This window comes from Panthera pardus, unplaced genomic scaffold (genome assembly GCF_024362965.1).
Source record: "Panthera pardus isolate Hobbes unplaced genomic scaffold, ASM2436296v1 HiC_scaffold_12, whole genome shotgun sequence".
NCBI lineage: Eukaryota > Metazoa > Chordata > Mammalia > Carnivora > Felidae > Panthera > Panthera pardus.
This window is the reverse complement of record NW_026526677.1, coordinates 56421357-56441868: the sequence shown is the minus strand read 5'-3', so window position 1 is coordinate 56441868 and position 20512 is coordinate 56421357. Positions and strand designations below refer to the sequence as shown.

Sequence of the window (20512 nt, the reverse complement as noted above, 5' to 3'; positions counted from 1 at the left end):
AGAGGCATTTTTTCTAATTTGCCCAAAGGCCCCACCTAGGTTGGAGGTAACCTTGCTTTTCCCTGGAGAGTTCATTGTAGGGTGGGAATGTGCAGTGGCTGGGGCCACCCAGAATGAGGTCCAGGGGCAGTGGGGTGTCCAGTCTGGAGCCCTGCAGGGGCACATGGCTGGAGGCAGGGTGTGGTAGTCATTGGTGTCTGGGGTAACTGAGAATCCAGAGTGCGGAGGGGTCCAGACTAGAGACTGGCTACAAGACCAGCACCAAGGGCCCATTTGGTCAGGAGTGGCCAAGGCCTTGGGGCAAAGGAACAGGAAGTATGTGTCTTACCAGCAGAGGAATAAGCAGATGATGAGTGAGTGTGGTCTCTAGCACATACATAGTGACGTGTCACGGTCATCTGGGTGACGGCGCTGCTTTATGGAGAGAGAAACTGAGGCCCAGAATGTGACATGACTTGCCCAGCGCTTCAGGCAAGAAGTGATAGAGCCGGGATTGGAACCCGGACTTACCTTGCATCTTGCTGGGAGATGGCTCTGACTCACTAGTGGCCCCCAGCTTCCTACCAGGTGGCTGAGGCAATGGGGCCTCGACTCAGTCCTCCCCTGAGGGCTGCTCCTCACCCACCTCCACCACTCCCAGGTCCCCAGACAAAGGGTCATACCCTGGACGGGATGGGACAGAAATCTGCTGCCAGGGAGGTGACAGGACAGAGATTCGGAGCTGCGGCAGGGCAGAAGAATCCACTGTAATTCTTTGGGTCCCGTATGTGGCGGCCACCCATCCCTGGGAGACAGAAAGTAGGCCCGTGGCCCAAGGATCAGTCAGCTGCCGGCCTGAGGGCTGCACCTGCTGCCTTGCTAGCCTAGCTGGGCTGGAAGGAGCTGGTTTCTGCAGCGGGGCAGGGGCCACTTCTGCACCCTCTGGGCCAGGAACCCAGCCCCCACCTAGTTCCTCATATCTAAGGGAAGTGTCTCCAAGGCTTCTTGCTTGCTTAGCGGAGTCCTGAGAACACCCAGGAGGGCGGCAGATCAAATGTGACCCTGCCTATAGGTATCGTCTGGTGATTATGTTGAGGAGGGGGGTGGAGTTGGGGGTACTGGGCGTTGTGGGGCTCTGGGGCAGATGTACACAGTCAAGTTGTTGGTAGGGAGTGTGGGGACTGAAGGCTGTGTGTGGTGGTTGGTGGGGGGGTGGGGGAGCAGATCTGCTGTGTGGCTGCTGAGTGGGGCAGGAGGTGTGTGTCCTTGGAGGCTGTGTGAGGTGTGAGTTTGTGGTATGGGTAGGTTGTGGCCTGGCCACAGCTGGGTTGTGTACTGTTCTTGGTTCCTGTGCCGGCCACTGGAGGGGTTTCCTGAGGGCTATATGCTAAGGTCCCTGCCTAGCCTGCCTGGGGTGACTGGGGTGGCTGGGGTGGGAGGGGAGGGCATGTAGGGGAGGAGAGGATCAGTGATGGACGACCTCAGGCCTCAGTGTGGACCCTGGGCCTGCCTTCCTCCTCTCCTTCTGTTCCCCCATCATTGGCCCTTCCCTTGAAACCAGAGCGCAGCTCTGTGTGGAGGAGGCCTAAGATGCAGTGGGGGGTGGGAGGGAAGGGTCTTGGCTGAAGGGACCTCAGAGCTGAATGCGGAAGCAGTTAGGACCTTCCAGGCTGCCCAGACTCAGGCCTGACTCACTCATGCAAATCAGAATGCAGAGGAGGCTCACACCCTTGTGGGAGTCCCCAAACCTGTCTGGGTGTTACTACTGTCCTCCTACATCCCCCATTCCCACCCCACTGAAATCACCCGTCTCTGCATCTGCCTGGTCCTTTCTTATCCCTGTGAGCCTTGCGCACTAGACTCCCTTTGGCTGGAAGCACAACCTCCTACTTCTTCAAAGCCCAGCTCACGAGGGCCCTCTGGAAGCCTCTCTGACTTTATCAGACAGAGGCAGTCACATCCTCTGAAGGCTCTGTTGGTTCCAGCAAGTGACCTGGGCGAATTTCCACCTCACACAGCTTCCCGGAAATGGGGTAAAAATCTCAGGCTATGGGATTGTGATGAGGACGACTGAGATAAGGGTGGAAATCTGGCCAAGGGCTGGGCATACAGTAGGCATTTGGGACATGGAGGAAGTGGGAGTGTGCCTGTCCTTGGCTAGGGCTTTGGGCTGCCTTCCTGCTGCCCTGGTGGGCACGGCACAAGGGGGATGCTGGGCTGGGACAGAGAAGGAGGCAAGAAGCCTTAAACTATGATGGGAGGTGAAGTGGTAATTCGAGGACAGAAAGGCGAACACTTTGCCTCCAGCAAAGAGGGTCTCAGGTCAGACCTGAAGGACTGGCTAGGAAGGATTAGAGTCCAGATGACTCTTACCTCTACACTGAGTGCCCCTGGACCAGCCAGGCCCTGGGCGCTACTGTGGAGGGCAGGGAGGATAAGAAGCGGTGCAGACTCTCAGGATACCCCAGGCCAAGTGGGGGTTGGGTGGAGATGGATCCCCACGAATAGAGCAACTAGAGACAGATCAGGAGAGCGCTCTACCGCATGGCTCAGCTTCAGAGGTTTAGGAGCCCAAGGGGGGTGGTTAGGGACGACTTGCTGGAGAGGGCAACCTGGAATCAGTACCTGAAGGTGGGAGGGTGTGGGTCATTTGCTCATCATTGTCAGACATTTTCGGGGATCCCATATGCTAAGCGGGTGCCTGGTGCAAAAAGTGACATGGAGGGAATCCTGAGCCAGCCCAGCCTGGCTGGGGCTTGAGGTATGTCAAGTCACTTCCTCTCTGTGGGTGTTGGTTTCTTCATTTGTAAATGTCAGGGAGGGCCGGAGCAGGTCGAATGACAAGGGGCTTTGAGCAGGGGTGAGATCTGAGCAGGCCGAGGTTGGCATAGCAGAGGGGAGCTGGAGGGAGACAGGAGAAGCAGGGGCAGGGTGGGGTGTTGAAGCTTGAGCTGGGCCCTTGGGGTGGGGGAGGAGGGGAATCCCCCAGCTTGTGGCCATGCTGTCACAACAGGATGACACTCCCTTCTGCCGGGTCCCTGCTTTCCTGGGGGTGGAGATTCAGTGAGGTGTCCTAGCAGCTGCAGGGCTTAAACCCCCAAACCAGGGCCAGGATCAGGGTGCAGTGAATGCAGCACTTGTCTTGGGCACAAAACATAAGGGGCCGGGGTGGGAAAAAGTTCAGTAATCAAGGTAATATTTTTAAGCCATATTTTTAAAAAAATCAAAACTAATGAAAAAATAAAAAAAAAAACCAAAATAAAAAAAATTATGTTTATTTTTGAGAGAGAGAGTGAGTGGGGGAGAGGCAGAGAGAGAGGGAGACACAGGATTTGAAGCAGGCTCTAGGTTCTGAGCTGTCAGCACAGAGCTCAACATGGGGTTGGAACCCATGAGCTGTGAGATCATGACCTGAGCTGAAGTTGGACGCTTAATGGCCTGAGCCACCCAGGCTCAAAATACCAAAATTTTAAATAAAGACGTTCAGTATTGCTGTTTCCTTCTTTGCCTTGGGCTCCAACATGGCTCAGAAGGGCACTGCTCCAAACTTCTTTTTCAAGAGCTGTCTCCTTCAGGAAGCCTTCCCTGATCCTTAGCCTGCCGAGGGCCCTGTGGGCTGTTTTCCCTGGCTGGCTGGTGTCAGACCCCCTCTGGCCTGAGCTTCCTGGAGAGCCAGTCCAAGTCTGAGGTTCATGCTTCTAGAGCCTTGAACGAGGCCATCCTAGAAGGGAATCAATGTGGGTCCCTGCGTCTGACCTTGGCCTGAAGTCTTTCTTGCAAGAATGGGAACTTGAGGGAGACCCAGGAGGAGGTTGACCGTTTCTCAGGGATGGAACTGGTTTCCTGTTTCCCAGCCCTGGTCATTTCAGTAGGGTGGTTGGGGCCATCATCAATCCAATGTTGAACCGTTAGAACAGGGCCCAAGCCGTAGCAGGTGCTCAGTTAGTATTCATGATCACTTTTGAGAGGCAGTGAGCGAGTGGTTAAGAGTCTAGAGTATCCAGGAGAAGTGAAATGGAACCCACAAGTGCAGTTTAAAATTTTCATATTGTCTGTTATTTTTTATTTTATTTGTGTTTTTTTTAAGTATGTTTTAAAATGTTTATTTATTTATTTATTTTTGAGAGTAAGAGAGAGCACAAGCAGGGGAGGGGCAGAGAGGGAGGGAGATACAGAATCTGAAGCAGGCTCCAGGCTCCGAGCTGTCAGCACAGAGCCTGATATGGGGCTCTAACTCACAAACCCTGAGATCATGACCTGAGCCGAAGTAGAAGTCTGCCCGCTTGACCAACTGAGCCACCCAGGCGCTCCTATTGTTTTTAAAAAAATTGTCACTTGAGTAGCACTGCCTTTCTTTGCCATTTCCTTTGAAGTACTAATTGCCTAAGATTTATTTTTAAAATACTTTTAGGGGCACCGGTGTGGCTCTGTCAGTTAAGCATCTGGCTCTTGATTTTGGCTCAAGTCATGATCTCATTGTTCTTGGGACTGATACTCAATCCCCTAATCCCCGAGCTGGGTGGCCCTGCGCTGACAGCAAGGAGCCTGCTGGGGATATTCTCTCTCCCTCTCCCCCTGTCTCTGCCCCTCCCCTGCTCGTGCTTTTCTCTCCCTCTCAAAAGAAATAAATTTAAAAAATAAAATGAAATATTTTTAAAACCTATACCTATTTTAGCCCTATCCTAAGAAGTTGTTGTAGAGAATACCTAACCAGTAAGTTAAATGTTCACAAGTACCCCCTAAAGCCACCATGCAGAGCCCAGCAGTTTTCGGTTGACCCTGCCCTAGTGGCAGGAAACAAGCTGTGCCCCAGAAGAGCCCATCTGCCCTCTCCCAACCCCCAACAGAGCCCAAATCGTCTGAGCTTGCTGGCAGCCTGCCCTCAGGGATGGCCAGTTCTTTCCCCTCCCACCTGGAAACACCCTCATTTGGCCCACACATGTGTTTATTTTTTTTTATTTTTATTTTTTTTTAACGTTTTATTTATTTTTGAGACAGGGAGAGACAGAGCATGAACAGGGGAGGGTCAGAGAGAGAGAGACACAGAATCTGAAGCAGGCTCCGGGCTCTGAGCTGTCATCCCAGAGCCCGACGCGGGGCTCGAACTCACGGACCGCGAGATCATGACCTGAGCCGAAGTCGGCCGCTTAACCGACTGAGCCACCCAGGCGCCCCATGGCCCACATACGTGTTTAAGAGCAGGGCCTCTGAGGTCTCATGCCTCAGTTGGCCCCCTCCACCCGTACCCCACCCCATGGCTATCAGACTTAGTGGAAAGGGTCCTGTTCCCCAGGTCTTCTCAGTGTCCCCCACCTCTCAACTGACAGGCTCTGCCTTCTGGTGGGAACTGCATCTACCCCCCTTCCAGTCCTCCCTGGGGGCAATCCTGGCCCAACAATTCCCACCACAGCCAGCCTCGACACATCCCTGCCACTGGTTCTGGGGAGGCCTGGACAATGGGAAGTCCTCACTCCTCTTAGCCACCTGTGTGGCTGTTACCTCTGGGTGAGCCTGTCTGCCTCTCACTCCTACAGGAAGGCCTTTTCTCTGGTCTAACCTCTACTGCCCCACCCGGCTTCCATTAGGCTTCCTGAACTCTTCCGTCTTCCTCTATCCTCTTCTCCATCTTGTGTTTCCTTCTCTCTCTTTCCCCTTCCCCTTTCTCCTTCTTCCTTCTTTCCTCCTCCTTTCCTTCCTCCTCCTCCTCCTGGCATCCCACTGCTCAAAGTGACTCCACCCCTGTCCTTGCAGGTTCCCCTTTGATCAAGATGAGGAGCCATTCAGAGTAGCTGCTGCCTCTGGGAGGATCCCTGGTGTCCTGGGCAGCCCAGTGGGTGAGTCTGGAGGCGGGAAGTGGGGAGCTGGGCTGGGTGTGGCCGGCTAAGCCCCAACTTTGAGGTGGGGGAGGCTTCATGGAGGCCAGACCTGAGGTCCCAGTTTTCATTTTGCGAGTAGGTGGAGGGGCAGAAAGAGGGTGAGGCTAAAGAGCTTCCCAGGAGGGCTTTGAAGGGGTGGGATAAGACAGGGACCAGTGGGTTGGGTGGGGGATGTGTATCACATTATCTTTTAAATTGTATTTAGTTTTTAGAAAGCAGTACAAAAGTTTAAGATACAGAACAATATAGTGAAAGGTAACCTTCCCTCTCTTATCCTCCCAGCTGCCAGTTCTCCTCCCCAAAGGCAGGTTGTTTCTTGTATACCCATCCAGAGGTATTCTGTGTGTGTGTGTGTGTGTGTGTGTGTGTGTGTGTGTGTGCGCGCGCGCATATATATATATATATATATATATGTACATATTTGTACATTTTTTTATTTAACCCAGATGTTTACATAATAAAACACTGTTCTGCATCTAATTTTTCCACCTGACAACAAATCCTTAATATCATTTTATATGAACTTTAGAATTTGCCTATTGGTAATTTGGTGGGGGGGGGGGGTAGGGATTGTGTTTTGTACTGGTTATACCTTAACCCAGGAAGAACCAATGTCTTCATAATGTCTTCATAATGTTGAGAGCTGGTTTATCCAAGAACATCAAATGTATTTGTTTGTTTGTGTCTTCCTTTGGGTCCCTCAGCAGCCTTTTTAAAGAACTCACATAGTTCAAGGGCACCTGGGTGACTCAGTCAGTTAGTTAAGCGTCCGACTCTTGGTTTCGGCTCAGGTCGTGATCTCACAGTTTGTGAGTTCAAGCCCCACATTGGGCTCTGTGCTAACAGTGTGGGATTCTCTGCCTCTTTCTCTCTGCCCCTCCCCTGCTCTCTCTCTCTCTCTCTCTCTCAAAATAAATAAACTTAAAAAAAAAAAAGAACTCACATAGTTCAAAACATAGGTAATAGATAAAGATGTAGAATGAAAATACTTCCTCCCACCAGGGGTGGGTTCCCAGGGAAACTGATGGAGACTGAGCTTCAGGCTCCTTCTGAGGCCCAGGAGGGGCCCAGGCAGTGTGTGCATGTGATCATGTGGTTTGGGAAATTTTTACAAAAGTAAGATATTCCAATTAAATTTTTTAAAAAACTGAGAGATGATTTACGTACAACATTGTATTAGTTTTTAGATGTACAACATAATGATTTGATATTTGTGTATATTGTGAAATGATAAGTAAGATATTGATACTCTTTTTTTTAAGTTTATTTATTTTGGGAGAGAGAGAGAGAGCGCACACACGATCAGGGGAGCAGCAGAGGGAAAAGGAGTGAGAGAATCCCAAGCAGCTTCTTTGCTATCAGCATAGAGCCTGACAACGCAGGGCTTGGTCTTACAAATTGTGAGATCGTGACCCGAGCCTAAACCAAGAGTCGGAGCCTTAACTGACTGAGCCACCTGGGTGCCCCTGATATTCTTTTTCTTTTAAAAATAAAATTTTTTTAATGTTTATTTATTTTTCCGAGGTGGGGGCGGGGCAGAGAGAGGGAGACACAGAATCTGAAGCAGGCTCCAGGCTCCAGGCTCCGAGCTGTCAGCACAGAGCCCGATGTGAGGCTCGAACTCATGAACTGTGAGATTATGACCTGAGCTGAAGTCGAAGACTTAACTGACTAAGCCACCCAGGCTCCCACCTGATACTCTTTCTTATTTTTTAAATTAATTAATTAGTTAATTTTTAAATTTACATCCAGGTTAGTTGCATATATTGCCAACAATAATTTCAGGAGTAGATTCCTTAATGCCGCCTACCCATTTAGCCCATCCCCCCACCCACAACACCTCCAGCAACCCTCTGTTTGTTCTCCATATTTAAGAGTCTCTTATGTTTTGTCCCCCTCCCTGTTTTTTATTAGTTTTGCTTCCCTTCTCTTATGTTCATCTGTTTTGTATCTTAAATTCCTCATATGAGTGAAGTCAGATGATATTTGTCTTTCTCTGACTAATTTCGCTTAGCATAATACCCTCTAGTTCCATCCACATAGTTGCAAATGGCAAGATTTCATACATTTGATAGCCAAGTAATATTCCATTATACATATATATACCACATCTTCTTTATCCATTCATCCATCGATGGACATTTGGGCTCTTTCCATACTTTGGCTATTGTTGATAGTGCTGCTATAAACATTGGAGTGCATGTGCCCCTTCGAAACAGCACACCTGTATCCCTTGGATAAATACCTACTAGTGCAATTGCTGGGCCATAAGGTAGTTCTATTTTCAATTTTTTGAGGAATCTCCATCCTGTTTTCCAGAGTGGCTGCACCAGTTTGCATTCCCACCAGTAGTGCAAAAGAGATCCTTTGTCTCTGCATCCTCGCCATCTGTTGCTGCCTGAGTTGCTCATGTTAGCCATTCTGACAGGTGTGAGGTGGTATCTCATTGTGATTTTGATTTGTATTTCCCTGATGATGAGTGATGTTGAGCATTTTTTCATGTGTCAGTAGGCCATCTGGATGTCTTCTTTGGAGAAATGTCTATTCATGTCTTTTGCCTATTTCTTCACTGGATTGTTTTTTGGGTGTTGAGTTTGATAAGTTCTTTATAGATTTTGGATACTAACCCTTTATCTGATGTTACTTGCAAATATCTTCTCCCATTCCGTTGGTTGCCTTTTAGTTTTGCTGATTGTTTCCCTCAGATATTTTCTTTTTTTTTTTTTTAAACATTTCTTTTTTTTTTTTTAATTTTTTTTTTAACGTTTATTGTTTTTGAGACAGAGAGAGACAGAGCATGAACGGGGAAGGTCAGAGAGAGGGAGACACAGAATCTGAAACAGGCTTCAGGCTCTGAGCTGTCAGCACAGAGCCCAACGCGGGGCTCGAACTTACGGACCGTAAGATCATGACCTGAGCCGAAGTTGGCCGCTTAACCGACTGAGCCACCCAGGTGCCCCTCAGATATTTTCTTAAAGATGGAATTGAGGGGCGCCTGGGTGGCTCAGTCGGTTAAGCGTCCGACTTCAGCTCAGGTCATGATCTCGCGGTCCGTGAGTTCAAGCCCCGCATCGGGCTCGGTGCTCACAGTTCAGAGCCTGGAGCCTGTTTCGGATCTGTGTCTCCCTCTCTCTCTGACCCTCCCCCGTTCATGCTCTCTCTCCGTCTCAAAAATAAATAAATGTTAAAAAAAAAAAAAATTAAAAAAAAAAAAAAGATGGAATTGAACATGTGACAGCATCCGACCCCTTGAAGTCTGGCTCTGTGTCTGCTCCCTTCCATCCCCTCAGCCCTCAGTTTTCCTCCTTAGAGGCAATGTCACCTTGCCTCTGATGTATCTTTTCAGAAATAGTTTATGCATTTACCAACACCATGTATTAATCTATCCTCTCTGGTTTGTTTTTTTCTACATAAAGGCAGAATGTTCTATATACTGTTCTGCACCTTTTTTTTTTTTAATGTTTATTTTTGAGAGAGAGACCAGAGTGTGAGTGGGGGAGGAGCAGAGAGAGAGGGAGACACAGAATCTGAAGCAGGCTCCAGGCTCTGAGCTGTCAGCACAGAGCCCGATGCAGGGCTCGAACTCATGAACTGCAAGATCATGACCTGAACTGAAGTCGGACACTTACCGACTGAGCCACCCAGATGCCCCCTCCTTTAAAAAAAAAAAATTTTTTTTTAATGTTTATTTATTTTTGAGAGGGTTCTGCACCTTTCTTTAGTCACTTAACAACATACCTGGGAGGTCATCCCATATCAATATGTATGTACTGAGTTTCCTCATTTTGTTAATTAAGGTTGCTCAGTGTTCTACTATATGACCATCCTATAATTTAGTTAACCATTCCCTGATTAATGGGTATTTTGGTTATTTCCAACCTTTTGTTATTATACACGTCACTGTTGCCAGTCACCTAGGAAGACTACAGGATAAGTGTCTAGGGGTGGCTGGAACAAAGAAGAGAAGGACTTGGGGTTTTCATAGCTATTGTGGCATTAATTGCCCTTCTCAGAGGCACTCCCACCAGCCAGGCAGGAGAATGCCTCACCCTGTCACCACGTCGTGTGGGGAGGTTAAGTTCCTTTTCATATATTTAGGAACCACTTATATTTTCCTTTCTGTGAATTTCTCTCTTCATATTTTTTGCCCTTTTTTCTGTTAGGTCATTGGCCAGCTTTTAAAAAATGTTTATCTACTTATTTTTGAGAGAGAGGAGAGGCAGAGAGAGAGAGAATCCCAGTCAGGCTCCATACTGTCAGCACAGAGCCCGACTTGAGGCTCGAACTCATGAACCATGAGACCATGACCTAAGCTGAAAATCAAGTTGGACCTGTTTCTTATTTCTAGGTACTTTTCAGTTTTTAGGAAAATTAGTCCTGTGTTTGGGATATGAGAGGCAGATGTACCCTGAGTTGTCATTTATCTTTTGGCTTTGTTTCTAGTGCATTAAAAAAAAACTTTTTTTAATGTTTATTTAGTTTTGAGAGAGAGAGAGAGAGTGAGCAAGAGAGAGAGAGATCAAGCACGAGCAGCAGAGAGGCAGAGAGAGAGGGAGACAGAGAATCGAAGTGGGCTCCATACTCTGAGCTGTCAGCACAGAGCCCAATGCAGAGCTTGAACTTCTGAACCCCAAGATCATGATCTGAGCTGAAGTCAGACACTTAACTGATAGAGCCACCCCAGTGCCCCTGTTTCTGGTGCGTTTTAATTTGTGGGAATGTTTGATTTTTATATACTTCAGTATTTTACTCTTTTATCTTTCCGGGTTTGTATCATTTCTAAAAGGCTTTTGCGTCTCTGAGATGATATTTTAAATCCTTTCATAGTTTTATTTTTTATAACGAAATATTTGATCTAAATTTATCCTGTTGTAAGGTGTGAGATAGGGGTCTTTGTTTCTAGGTTGTTCCACAACTGTCCCAACAACTTAATAATCCATCTTTTCAGTACTAATTTGAGATACTACTTTTATTGTACACTAAGTTATTATATGCATTTGGGTCTATTTTTAAACTTTCTCTTCTCTCTCTCTCTCTCTCTCTCTCTCTCTTTATTTATTTATTTATTTAGAGAAAGAGCTTGTGCAGGAGAAGGGCAGAGAGAGAGAGGGAGAGAGAGAATCCCAAGCAGGCTCTGCACTGTCAGCACAGAGCCAGACATGGGGCTCAATCCCATGAACCATGAGATTATGACCTGAGCCAAAATCAAGAGTCAGACACTTAACCAACTGAGCCACCCAGGCACCTCAGAACTTTTTGTTCTGTTTAATTCATCTGTATGTTCACATGCTGGTAACATGTACTGTTTTAATTACTATGTCTTTATATGTTTTAATATGTGGTGAAGCTGGTTCTCACTCTCTACCCTTTTTTACCCTCCACCCCCTGCCTCCGGAAATTTCCTGGCTCTTCCTGCTTGTTTGCTTTTCCACATGAGTTTTCAAATCCACTTGTCTGGCTCCCCTTCCCCTGCCCCCCACCCCACTACATAGGTTGTGTGTATATTTAATAGGATTGTGCATATTTATAAATTAACTGAGAGAGAATTAATATCTTTATGATGCCTTCTGCTTGGCAGCATACTGTGTCTTTCCATTTGTCCAGGTCTCTTCTTTTTGACTCTTTCTACAGATCCCACACATTTCTTATTACGTTTCTTCCTGGTGACTTAAGTTCTGTGATGCTATCGTAAGTGAGGCTTTTCATCCTGGTTTCTAGCTGGTTATGGCCTATAAATATTAATTCTGTTATATTAGTTTTGAATCCAGCTCACTTACTAATTCTTTTATTGCTTGTAATAGTTTCTTAGTTAACCTTCATGGGTTTTCCAACTAAAAATTTATATAATTGGTAATAAATAGATAGTCTCTTCCTGCCCAATTTTTATACTTGTTTATTTTTGTTGCCTAGAACTTTCAAAACAATGTGAATATTAACAATGATGATGATGATGATGAATAATCATTGAGCACCTGGGTGGCTCAGTCAGTTGAGCATCTGACTCTTAATTTTGGCTCAGGTCATGATCCCAGGGTCATGATCTCATGGGTCAGGGAGCCCCACATCGGGCTCCACATTGAGCGTGGACCCTGCCTGAGATTCTCTTTCTCCCTCTACCCCTCTCCCTGGCTCATGTGCTGTCTTTCTCTAAAATAAAAAAAAAAAAAAGTAAAAAATAGGGGTGCCTGGGTGGCTTAGTGGTTAAGCGTCTGACTTCAGCTTAGGTCATGATCTCACAGTTTGTGAGTTCAAGCCCCTCATCGGGCTCTGTGCTGACAGCTCAGAGCCTGGAGCCTGCTTTGGATTCTGTGTCTCCCTCTCTCTCTCTGTCCCTCCCCCCGCTCAAAAGTAAATAAACATTAAAAAAATTTTTTTAAATAAAAAAATAAATCCTTCTCCTCCTTCTCCTCCTCCTCATCATCATGAAATGGATATCCTTGTTTCATTCCTGACTTTAATGGAAATTTTGCCATTGTTTTCCCATTAAGCAAGGGGCTGATTTTTTAGTTTAAGGGAGTATCAGTCTGTTTCTGTTTTTGTAAGTACACTGGATGTTGGCTTTTATCATATGCTTCTTTAGTATCTGTTGGAGATGATCTGATGACTTTTCTCTTTTGATTTGTCAGTCTTCTCTCTGTATCATCTATCTCTTGACTCTTGCCAGGCCAGGAGCTCTTGAGTGCAGGGATGGGACCCGAGTCCCTATTGCCTTGTGTGAGGCTATCTCAAATGAACAAATGAATGGATGGTTCTTTCCTATACATTAACCCCCTTGGTAGTGGGAAGGGTGACACATTCACAGGGCCAGGACCCCAGCTATGTGGTGCTGGTGTGACTTACCCCCTGGAGCGTTCTGCTTCTTCCAGGGACATGTAGGTGGGGTGAAGTTCAGTCCCTAGACTGGGCCTGCAGGGGGACCAGCGGTGGTATCACTCAATCCCACTCATACTTGCTAAGCCCCTGGGCCTGGCCTTCAGCTGGGGACTGGTACCTCAGAAGGAACTGGGCCCTTGCCTGGGTCCTGCTGAGGGCAGTGGCAGGTGTGTGTGCTAGACGCAGCCATTGGCTAGCCTTGTGGCAGTGGCCCAGGCTGTGGGTGGGGCTCAGGGGTGCTACCAACTCTGGTTCCTGGAGGGCTTCCTGGAAGAGATGTGAGCTGGCCGCTAGGAGGCCACGGGGGTGCAGGTGGCAGGTTTCAGACAGAGAGAAAAGCCTATGTGTTCAGGGACCAGGCAGTATCTGGCCTTGCCTGGCACATGGGGCACAAGGGAGACAGCTCAAGGACAGTGCTCGACCCCATGGCATGGGAGACCCACAGAGGGTTGCTAATCGGGGAGCTGTGGCTGGGCAGCCTTACCTCTTACTTGTGCCCATCTGTCTCTTCCAGGTCCGGACAGGGCCCTGCTGGCTGGCCTCTGCTGGCAGGAACCATGGCAGAGGCCGGGGATGCAGCACTGTCCGTGGCTGAGTGGTTGCGGGCACTCCACCTGGAGCAGTACACTGGGCTCTTTGAGCAGCATGGACTGGTGTGGGCCACCGAGTGCCAAGGCCTCAGTGACGCCCGCCTGGTGGACATGGGCATGCTACTCCCTGGTCACCGCCGCCGCATCCTGGCTGGCCTGCTCCGTGCCCACACGCCCCCAAGCCCTGCACCCCGCCCTACCCCCCGGCCCGTGCCCATGAAGCGTCATGTCTTCCGCTCACCGCCTGTGCCTGCCGCTCCACCGGAGCCACTGCCCACGGCCAGAGAGGACGAGGGGCTACCCACCGCCCCACCCATCCCACCCCGGAGGAGTTGCCTTCCGCCTGCCTGCTTCTCCGCCCCATCCGCAGCAGCCCCAGACCCTGTGCTGCCCCCGCTGCCTGCCAAGCGGCATCTGGCAGAGTTCAACGTTCCGCCTGTGCCCCCCCGCACTGGGACCCCCCGCCAGCTGGTGAGGTGAGTAGATGCCATCCCTGGTGGGAGGAACATGGGTGGAGGATCCCGGAAAGTGGAGAGGGAGTTTGTGGCCTTTGGCAGTAGGGTAAGAAAGGCACCTCGGTGGAGGGAACAGCATGTATAAAGCCCAGAGGGGGGAAGCACTATCCTGGGGCACTCTGAGCAGACTGGGACTAAACTGTTGGGTGAGTGTGGGTGAGGCTGTGGATGGCATTGGTGGGAGATTCTGTGAAGGCTGGTGGGAAGCCAGAAAGGTTTCAAGCGGAATGATCGGATGAAAGCTGGATCGGATGAATGACTGGTGGAGGAGGAGGCTGGGTGACCATTGAGAGGGCTCAGGCCCCCAGGAGAGGCCCCCACTTGGGCTGTGCTAACAGGGTGGAGAGAGAAGTAGGCAGATGGAATGAGAAATTGGCCCTGGAATGGACGGGGCTTGGGAACGGCCTAGACATTAGCAGAGAGGGCATGGGGAGCCACATGGCATCCAGGTTTCCATCTTGGGTGGATAGTGGTGCCATCCCTGATCTGGGGATCCAGGGACAGAAGTGTACCCAGGGAAGAAGTCTTGGGTTCAGTTTGGGGCTTGGGGAGTATGAGGCCCTGGGAGGTGGGAGTACCTTCCGAGTCAGGAGGTAGCATGTGGAGGACACAGTCTAGGATGATGAGCTGCTGTTGGGGGAGCAGAACTGGCCAGGGCCTGGTGCTGTGCTCCTGTCTCCCGCTCCACACTGCTCCTGCCACATGCCCCCACATCCTGAGGATACTTCTCAGGCCACAACCTATTGGCCCTCCCTCCTCAGAATTTTTCCCCGTCTCCTGGCTCCTGGTACTTCTCGTTTCCTTGAGTTTCCTCCCGCTTCTATGGATGTTCCATTTTAACCTCCTTCACAGATGCCCTCTCTGCCATTTGCTGGGGTGCCCAGCTGGGAGGGAGCATCCCCAGCTAGTGCTGGATATATCTTTGGCGGGTGTAATGGAGATTACTGCAGTACTTGGACCAAGTCAGCCTAATCTGGGAAAACTTCTTGGAGGAGAAAGGGATGTACAGAGAGAGGTCTCTTGGTCCCTATGTTGGGCACTGTGCTAGCTGCCTCATTTCCATGATCTTGTTGCTCAAACCTTCTGGGGGATTTTTGTCTTGTTTTCAAGCAGAGAAACTGAGGCTCAGAGAAGGGAGAGGAGCACTAGCTGGATCCATGCCAAGTGCATGCTCAGGGAGCCCCTGTGGGGAGAGTCTGGAAAGTTTTCACCACAGAGAGGAGAATTAAGTAAGGGGGCCTTGAAGGCCCAGCCATGGCTGTCGTGTTTTGAGGTTTGATTGGTGGAAGCACAAAAAGGGTTTGTGCCTTTCCTGAATTCACACAACTGGGGACCATACTCGGGTCCCCTAGGAGCCTGGCTCACTGTTTAGATTGGGGTTTCCTGGCACTATTGTGCCCTCTGGTGGCCATTCTGATGCATGCATGAGCCGTTTTTATTTCTTTTAATTCCATCAACAGGATGGGGAGTGGTGGGGGGGAGAGAGAATATGTGTGTGTGTCTGTCTATTTCTGTTTGCCCATCTGTCTCTGGGGGTGGGAGAAGGTGAACAAGGACAGAAGACAGAGCCCTGTCCATTGGGAATTCTCAAGGTCTGAGGAGGCAAACCCCTCATTGAGGGAGTGGAGGCCTGGATTCCTGTTTCAGAGTCAGAATACCTAGGGGCAGGCCTAGCTAGCTGTGTGACTGATTACCAGCTGCCCCTCTGGGCCTGTTTCTCCATCAGGTGCCCTCCTTGGCCTCCATAGCCCTCCTGGTACTGACATCTGCATTCAGGAGACTTGGCAGGATAGAGCAAGCATCCTGTCTATGCTCCAGGGTACCAGCCTCCACCCTCAGAGCCTTAGTCTGAACTTAGTCACTTAGCCAACCTACGGGGGAGGCCAGGCTGCCATGCTCAGTAATCTGGCCCCTTGTTTTTGTTTTGTTTTTTTCTTTTAATGTTTATTTGTTGTTTTTTTTTTTAGAGAGAGACAGAGTGTGAGCAGGGGAGGGGCAGAGAGAGAGGGAGACACAGAATCTGAAGCAGGCTCCGGGCTCTGAGCCATCAGTACAGGGGGCTCTTTCTTAAAGTAGAGTGTGATGGGAGGTGAGCTGCCAACCCTGGCTTCCTTGTCCTGGGGTCTTTGACATTTGGAACAGTCAGTCAACATCTGCAGGTCCTAGCACTCTGACTTCCAGGGTGTACAAAATCTTTAAAGCCAAGTGGTAGAAAAACTCACTGCAGATGGAACTTCATGTATGTGTAACAGGTGAAGGCTGGGCAGGGAGGAGACCAGGATGTAGCCTGATTGGCTATCCCTCACAGCCCCTCCCTATGGAACCTGGGCTCCATGGTGCACGTTGGAAGGCTCCTCAACCTGGCCTCCTCCTGCCCCCTTTGCAGGAGTCCCTTCTTCCTGATATGGCCTTTGGGTCCTTGCTTACACCCTTTAGTAACGGGGTTCTCACTCTCTGAATCTTAAGACCTTTTACACCGATTCACGTGGTGACTGAGCGAGCATTTCTGCCTGGCTCCAGGCCATCACCAGCCTCCCCGGTGGAATTTGGGAACTATCTGCTGTGTGTGCATGTGTGTCCTCTTGAGATAGTGACTCCACGTGAGGGCATGCCTAGCCGGTTGGTATGCGTGCACCGATAGGTGTGCATGTTTGTGCAAGCTGTCAAGGTAGTCACGTGTCTGTGTATTTATGTGTCTGCACACGTTTTAAGGGAGGCCATTTGTGATCCTAAGATGTACATGCGAGTGGGCATTTATATGATTTCCGTGGTTACTTGCGGTGGTGTGTGTATGAGTTCATCCGGGCCCATGTGCACACATACCTGTGCCCGTGTGTGCTGGCACAGTGGGGACGCCAACAGCATGAGTCCATCTGTGAGTGCACGTGCTGTGTGTTCTTTGCATAGCCCCAGGGGTGAGCCAATGTGTGTACACATGCTGCAAAGCCCACTAGGGTCAGCTCTGTTAGGGCCAAGATTCTTGTTGATTTTGTTTAGTGCTGAATCCCTAACACCTGGGACAGTGCCAGGTGCCTTGTTGTGTGTGTGAATCGATGACGACTGTATGAGTTTCTGCACTGCCCAGTGCTGAGCACGTGTGCTACCCATGCTGACCCAGCACCCAAAGAGTGCCCTCAGCACACACCGGACAGTAGACCATAGGGTTAAAGGGCCCCGCGCTCACACCCCAAATCCCTTCCTACTATGCAACCTGTGTCACGCCCGGACATCTTAGAAAGGCAGAGGCCTTCGAGGAGGCAGGCAGAAAATGAGCCGACCCAACTGGGTCAGGATTCTCAGAACCAGGCTCACCGTTCTGCCTGGCCTGGGAGGACCCCACTTCACCCCTCACAGGGTCCGCACCCCCACCATTGTTTAAGCTTGTAATAGGGAACTTGCCGATGAGTCCGGAGATGATGAGAAACGCCCAGAGTCACATGGCCCGGCAGAGTGGAAGCCAATGGTCAGACCCTGCCTCCTGGGCCGGGGCCCAGTCTACTCAGCTTCAAGTATCATAGATGTGGACCCTCTGAGCCTGCTTCCGAGTGGCAGAGGGGTCATTTCTGGGCCAGGTGTTCCAGGGTCACTCCACAGAGCCCCTCTCAGATTGCTCTGGGCCTCAGTTTCCTCCTCTAATACCTAGATGTCTGGAGATACCTTCAAAGAGGAAGTATTTGCCCAGAGGGGGCAGCTGCCAGCTGGAATCACACTGCAAGGCCTCCCACCTGTACCCTTAACTGCCCTGCAGCCCAGCCAATCCCTGGTCTTCCTGAAGGCTGATCACTTGTTGCTGGGGCAGAACTTGCTCCCTTCAAAGAGCCTCTTTCCCAGCCTCTCTGGGCCTCCTTGTGGGGGTGGGGAAGGAGCAGCCAAGTCCAGAGCTTCCTGAGTGTCTACTCTGTAAGGCCCTGCTTGCCAGCACCGGGGTGGTTTGTCCCATTCCAACTTGGGATGGGGGGGCAGGCTGGAGGCGGGGAGGAAGTGTCTGCCCCAGGGGATTCTGGGTGACTTTTCTCTTTCTCAGTGTTTTCAGGAAGTGTGTATTGGCCAGGGCTGCAGGGGGTGGGGGAGGAGGAGAGCAGGAAGCCACGGGAGACTAGAGCTAGATGTACACACACACACACACACACACACACACACACACTCACTCACTCACTCCCAGACAGATCCAGTTTTACTCAGAAACACTCTCAGATAAGTGATCACAGCCACTCAGAGCCGTACCTGGACCCAGACACGGCCTCAGACACACCCAGGGAACAGGGGCCTGGCTGTCTGCTAGACCAGCCCTGGTCAGATGAGCTGCCTGGTCAGGCACACAGCACTCTCTCGAGCCGGAGCTGTGGGAGTCCTCTGGCCCAGGACCTAGTGGACATCTGAGGGTGAGAAAGGGGAAGCTTTGGGCTGGGCTGTTGGCGGGGGTGGTGGGGAGAGGCTCCTTCAGAGGGTCTGGGAAGGCAGGAATCCCTGTCTGTCTGTCTGTCACCTCTGGACAGAGTTTTCTGTGGTACTCCTGCCCCCCTCCCTTTTTTGCTGTCAGAATTTTCTCTCTTCTTTCACTTTCTCCACATCTTCTGTTTTTCTCTTGCCCTCTCTTTTTTTCCCCTTCTCTTTTCCTTCTCTCTGCCCTGAGCTTTTCAGGCCTCTCGTCTTCCCATAAGCCTGTCTCCTGGGCCCACTGGGAGCCCATGGTACCTGAGAGACTGCCCGTCTGTGGGTGTCTACCCTTCAGGGACCTGGTGCTGGTCTCCTCAGTTCTGGCTTCTTTCAGTGTCAAGTTCAAGGGTATTGTGGCTCTGGGAACCTCCTGCCTGAACCCCTTTGCCCTCCCACTGAGTTCAGGATAATAGGGAGACCAACTGAAGGCTAGCACTTAGTTGGTGTGGTTCCTACCCCTCTTCCCCAGGGCAAGCAGTGTGGTGGGTGCCTATGTTGTTGGGGGCTGGGCTGACCTCTCCCCCCAGTTGCTGTGGACCCCTAATGAACTCAACAACCCTGTGCTTAGATCAGTGGGGACATAGAGATGCCTCTAACCAGGTCCTGTCTGTGCACCCAGCCTACCCTATGCCCTTGGCTCATCTTTCCACAGTGTTCAGCAGACCCCTACCTACACCTTCTCCTCCTGCTAAGACAGCCCTGGGCGGGACACTCAGGATGGGGGGATGAGCTCAACACAGTCATGAGCTCCCTCAGGGATAAACCTCCTCACCCTGCTGCCCTTAGTAAACAGCACAGGGCCAGACCTGGGAAGCATGATTAGCTGCCACAGGAGGGCTGGGCCTCTGTCTCCTCCTGCCCACTACAGCACGGCTTGCCTGTGGGAAAGCTCAGTGTAGGCCTGGTGGTAGGCATTCCATGAAGGACCCAACAGGCTGTGTGAGCTTAGAGGAGGGAGCAGTTGAGTAGACCTCCTGGAGGCATGTCCTGGGTACAGTGGAGCTAATGATCTGGATCATTGTGGGGATTAAATGAAAAAGCCTCCCAGAAGAGTGCTTAGTACACACTGGGTACTTAGTAAGTGGTAGCTGTTGTTCCAGGAAAAAGTGCTAAGAGCTGAATGAAGCCTTGGTTGCGAGGGTGGGTGCCAGGTTAATTGGGTGCTGCTCTATGGAGGGGTAGGGGAGCTTCTGACCTTCTCTAGTGATCAGGAAGTGAGTGGGGTGGTGGTCATTCAGTCATCAATACATACCCTCTGAAAACCCCCTGTGTTGAGTGGTGTCATGATGTGGAGGGAGATTGGCCTGCCTGAGAGGGCTCACAGCATGTGCAGAGGCTGAGAGGCATTGTGCAGACACTAACCAAGTGAAAGCCCAGCAAGGGCTCTCCATGCTGTGATCTGGGCAGAAGTAAGAGAACAGAGGCAGGGGAATGCTGGAGGGGTTGACCTTTGGGTCTCATAATGGAGAAGGAAGGACAGGGGCAGCCACCGAGGAAGCAAGAAGCACAGGACTGAGGCCTGAGCCCTCATAGCCAGGGCACAAATGAGGAAGTGGGCAGCTGGGAAGTTTTGCCCCCATGGGGAGGGGAGTCAGGGTAAGACATGGATGTGTTCAGGTAATTGGGCCTCATCCCACGTCTCAGTCCTGCTGGCGAGAGTCCAGGGATTGAGATTGGGCTAGGTCCCTCCAAGGCCTGTGCGACACTTTAGGGGGAAGGTCTTGAATCCAAGACAGGGTGTAGGCCTGGGTCCTTGGTCCTCTGAGGTCAGTTCAGTGAAATGAATATTGATAGACACAGCTATACTGAGTGGAAGTATGGAGGGTGGAGGAGCCCCAAAGAGGCCCCAGCCCAGCCTGGAGCATGAGAGGAGGCACAAAGTGGAGGAGGAGGATGTACAATTTGGACAGGGAAGGGTGTTCCAGGTGGAAGGAACAACATATGCCAAAGCCTGGAAGTATGCATTTATGGAATGCAGCTCAGGTAAGCATGGCTGAAATGTGAGCAGGGGATGAGTTCAAGGCCAGCCTGAGATATGTAGGGTGCCTCACTCTGTTGGTCCATGTGCCCTTATGGTGAAGCCTGGTTCCTTTGGCCAGAGATTGATGTAGACAGAAAGATATGAAGGGAGAGCCAGGGGCCACCCTAGGGGAGGAGGCCATGAAGCAGGTTCCTGGCCCAGCCTGTGCTGTCTGAGCCTCTTTCATCACAGCCAGGGTGAAAGAGTTGTGCTGATGACCCG

General features: G+C 50.6%; 1 protein-coding gene across 1 annotated transcript in view; it reads left to right on the top strand.

Moving 5' to 3' along the window:
* Positions 1–20512, top strand: part of ARAP1 (ArfGAP with RhoGAP domain, ankyrin repeat and PH domain 1) — a 67113-nt gene that overhangs the window by 11887 nt on the left and 34714 nt on the right. The window contains 2 exon segments of the mRNA XM_053900067.1: positions 5731–5813; positions 13243–13794. Coding sequence (XP_053756042.1) covers positions 13286–13794 — 509 coding nt within the window. The 5' untranslated portion in view covers positions 5731–5813; positions 13243–13285.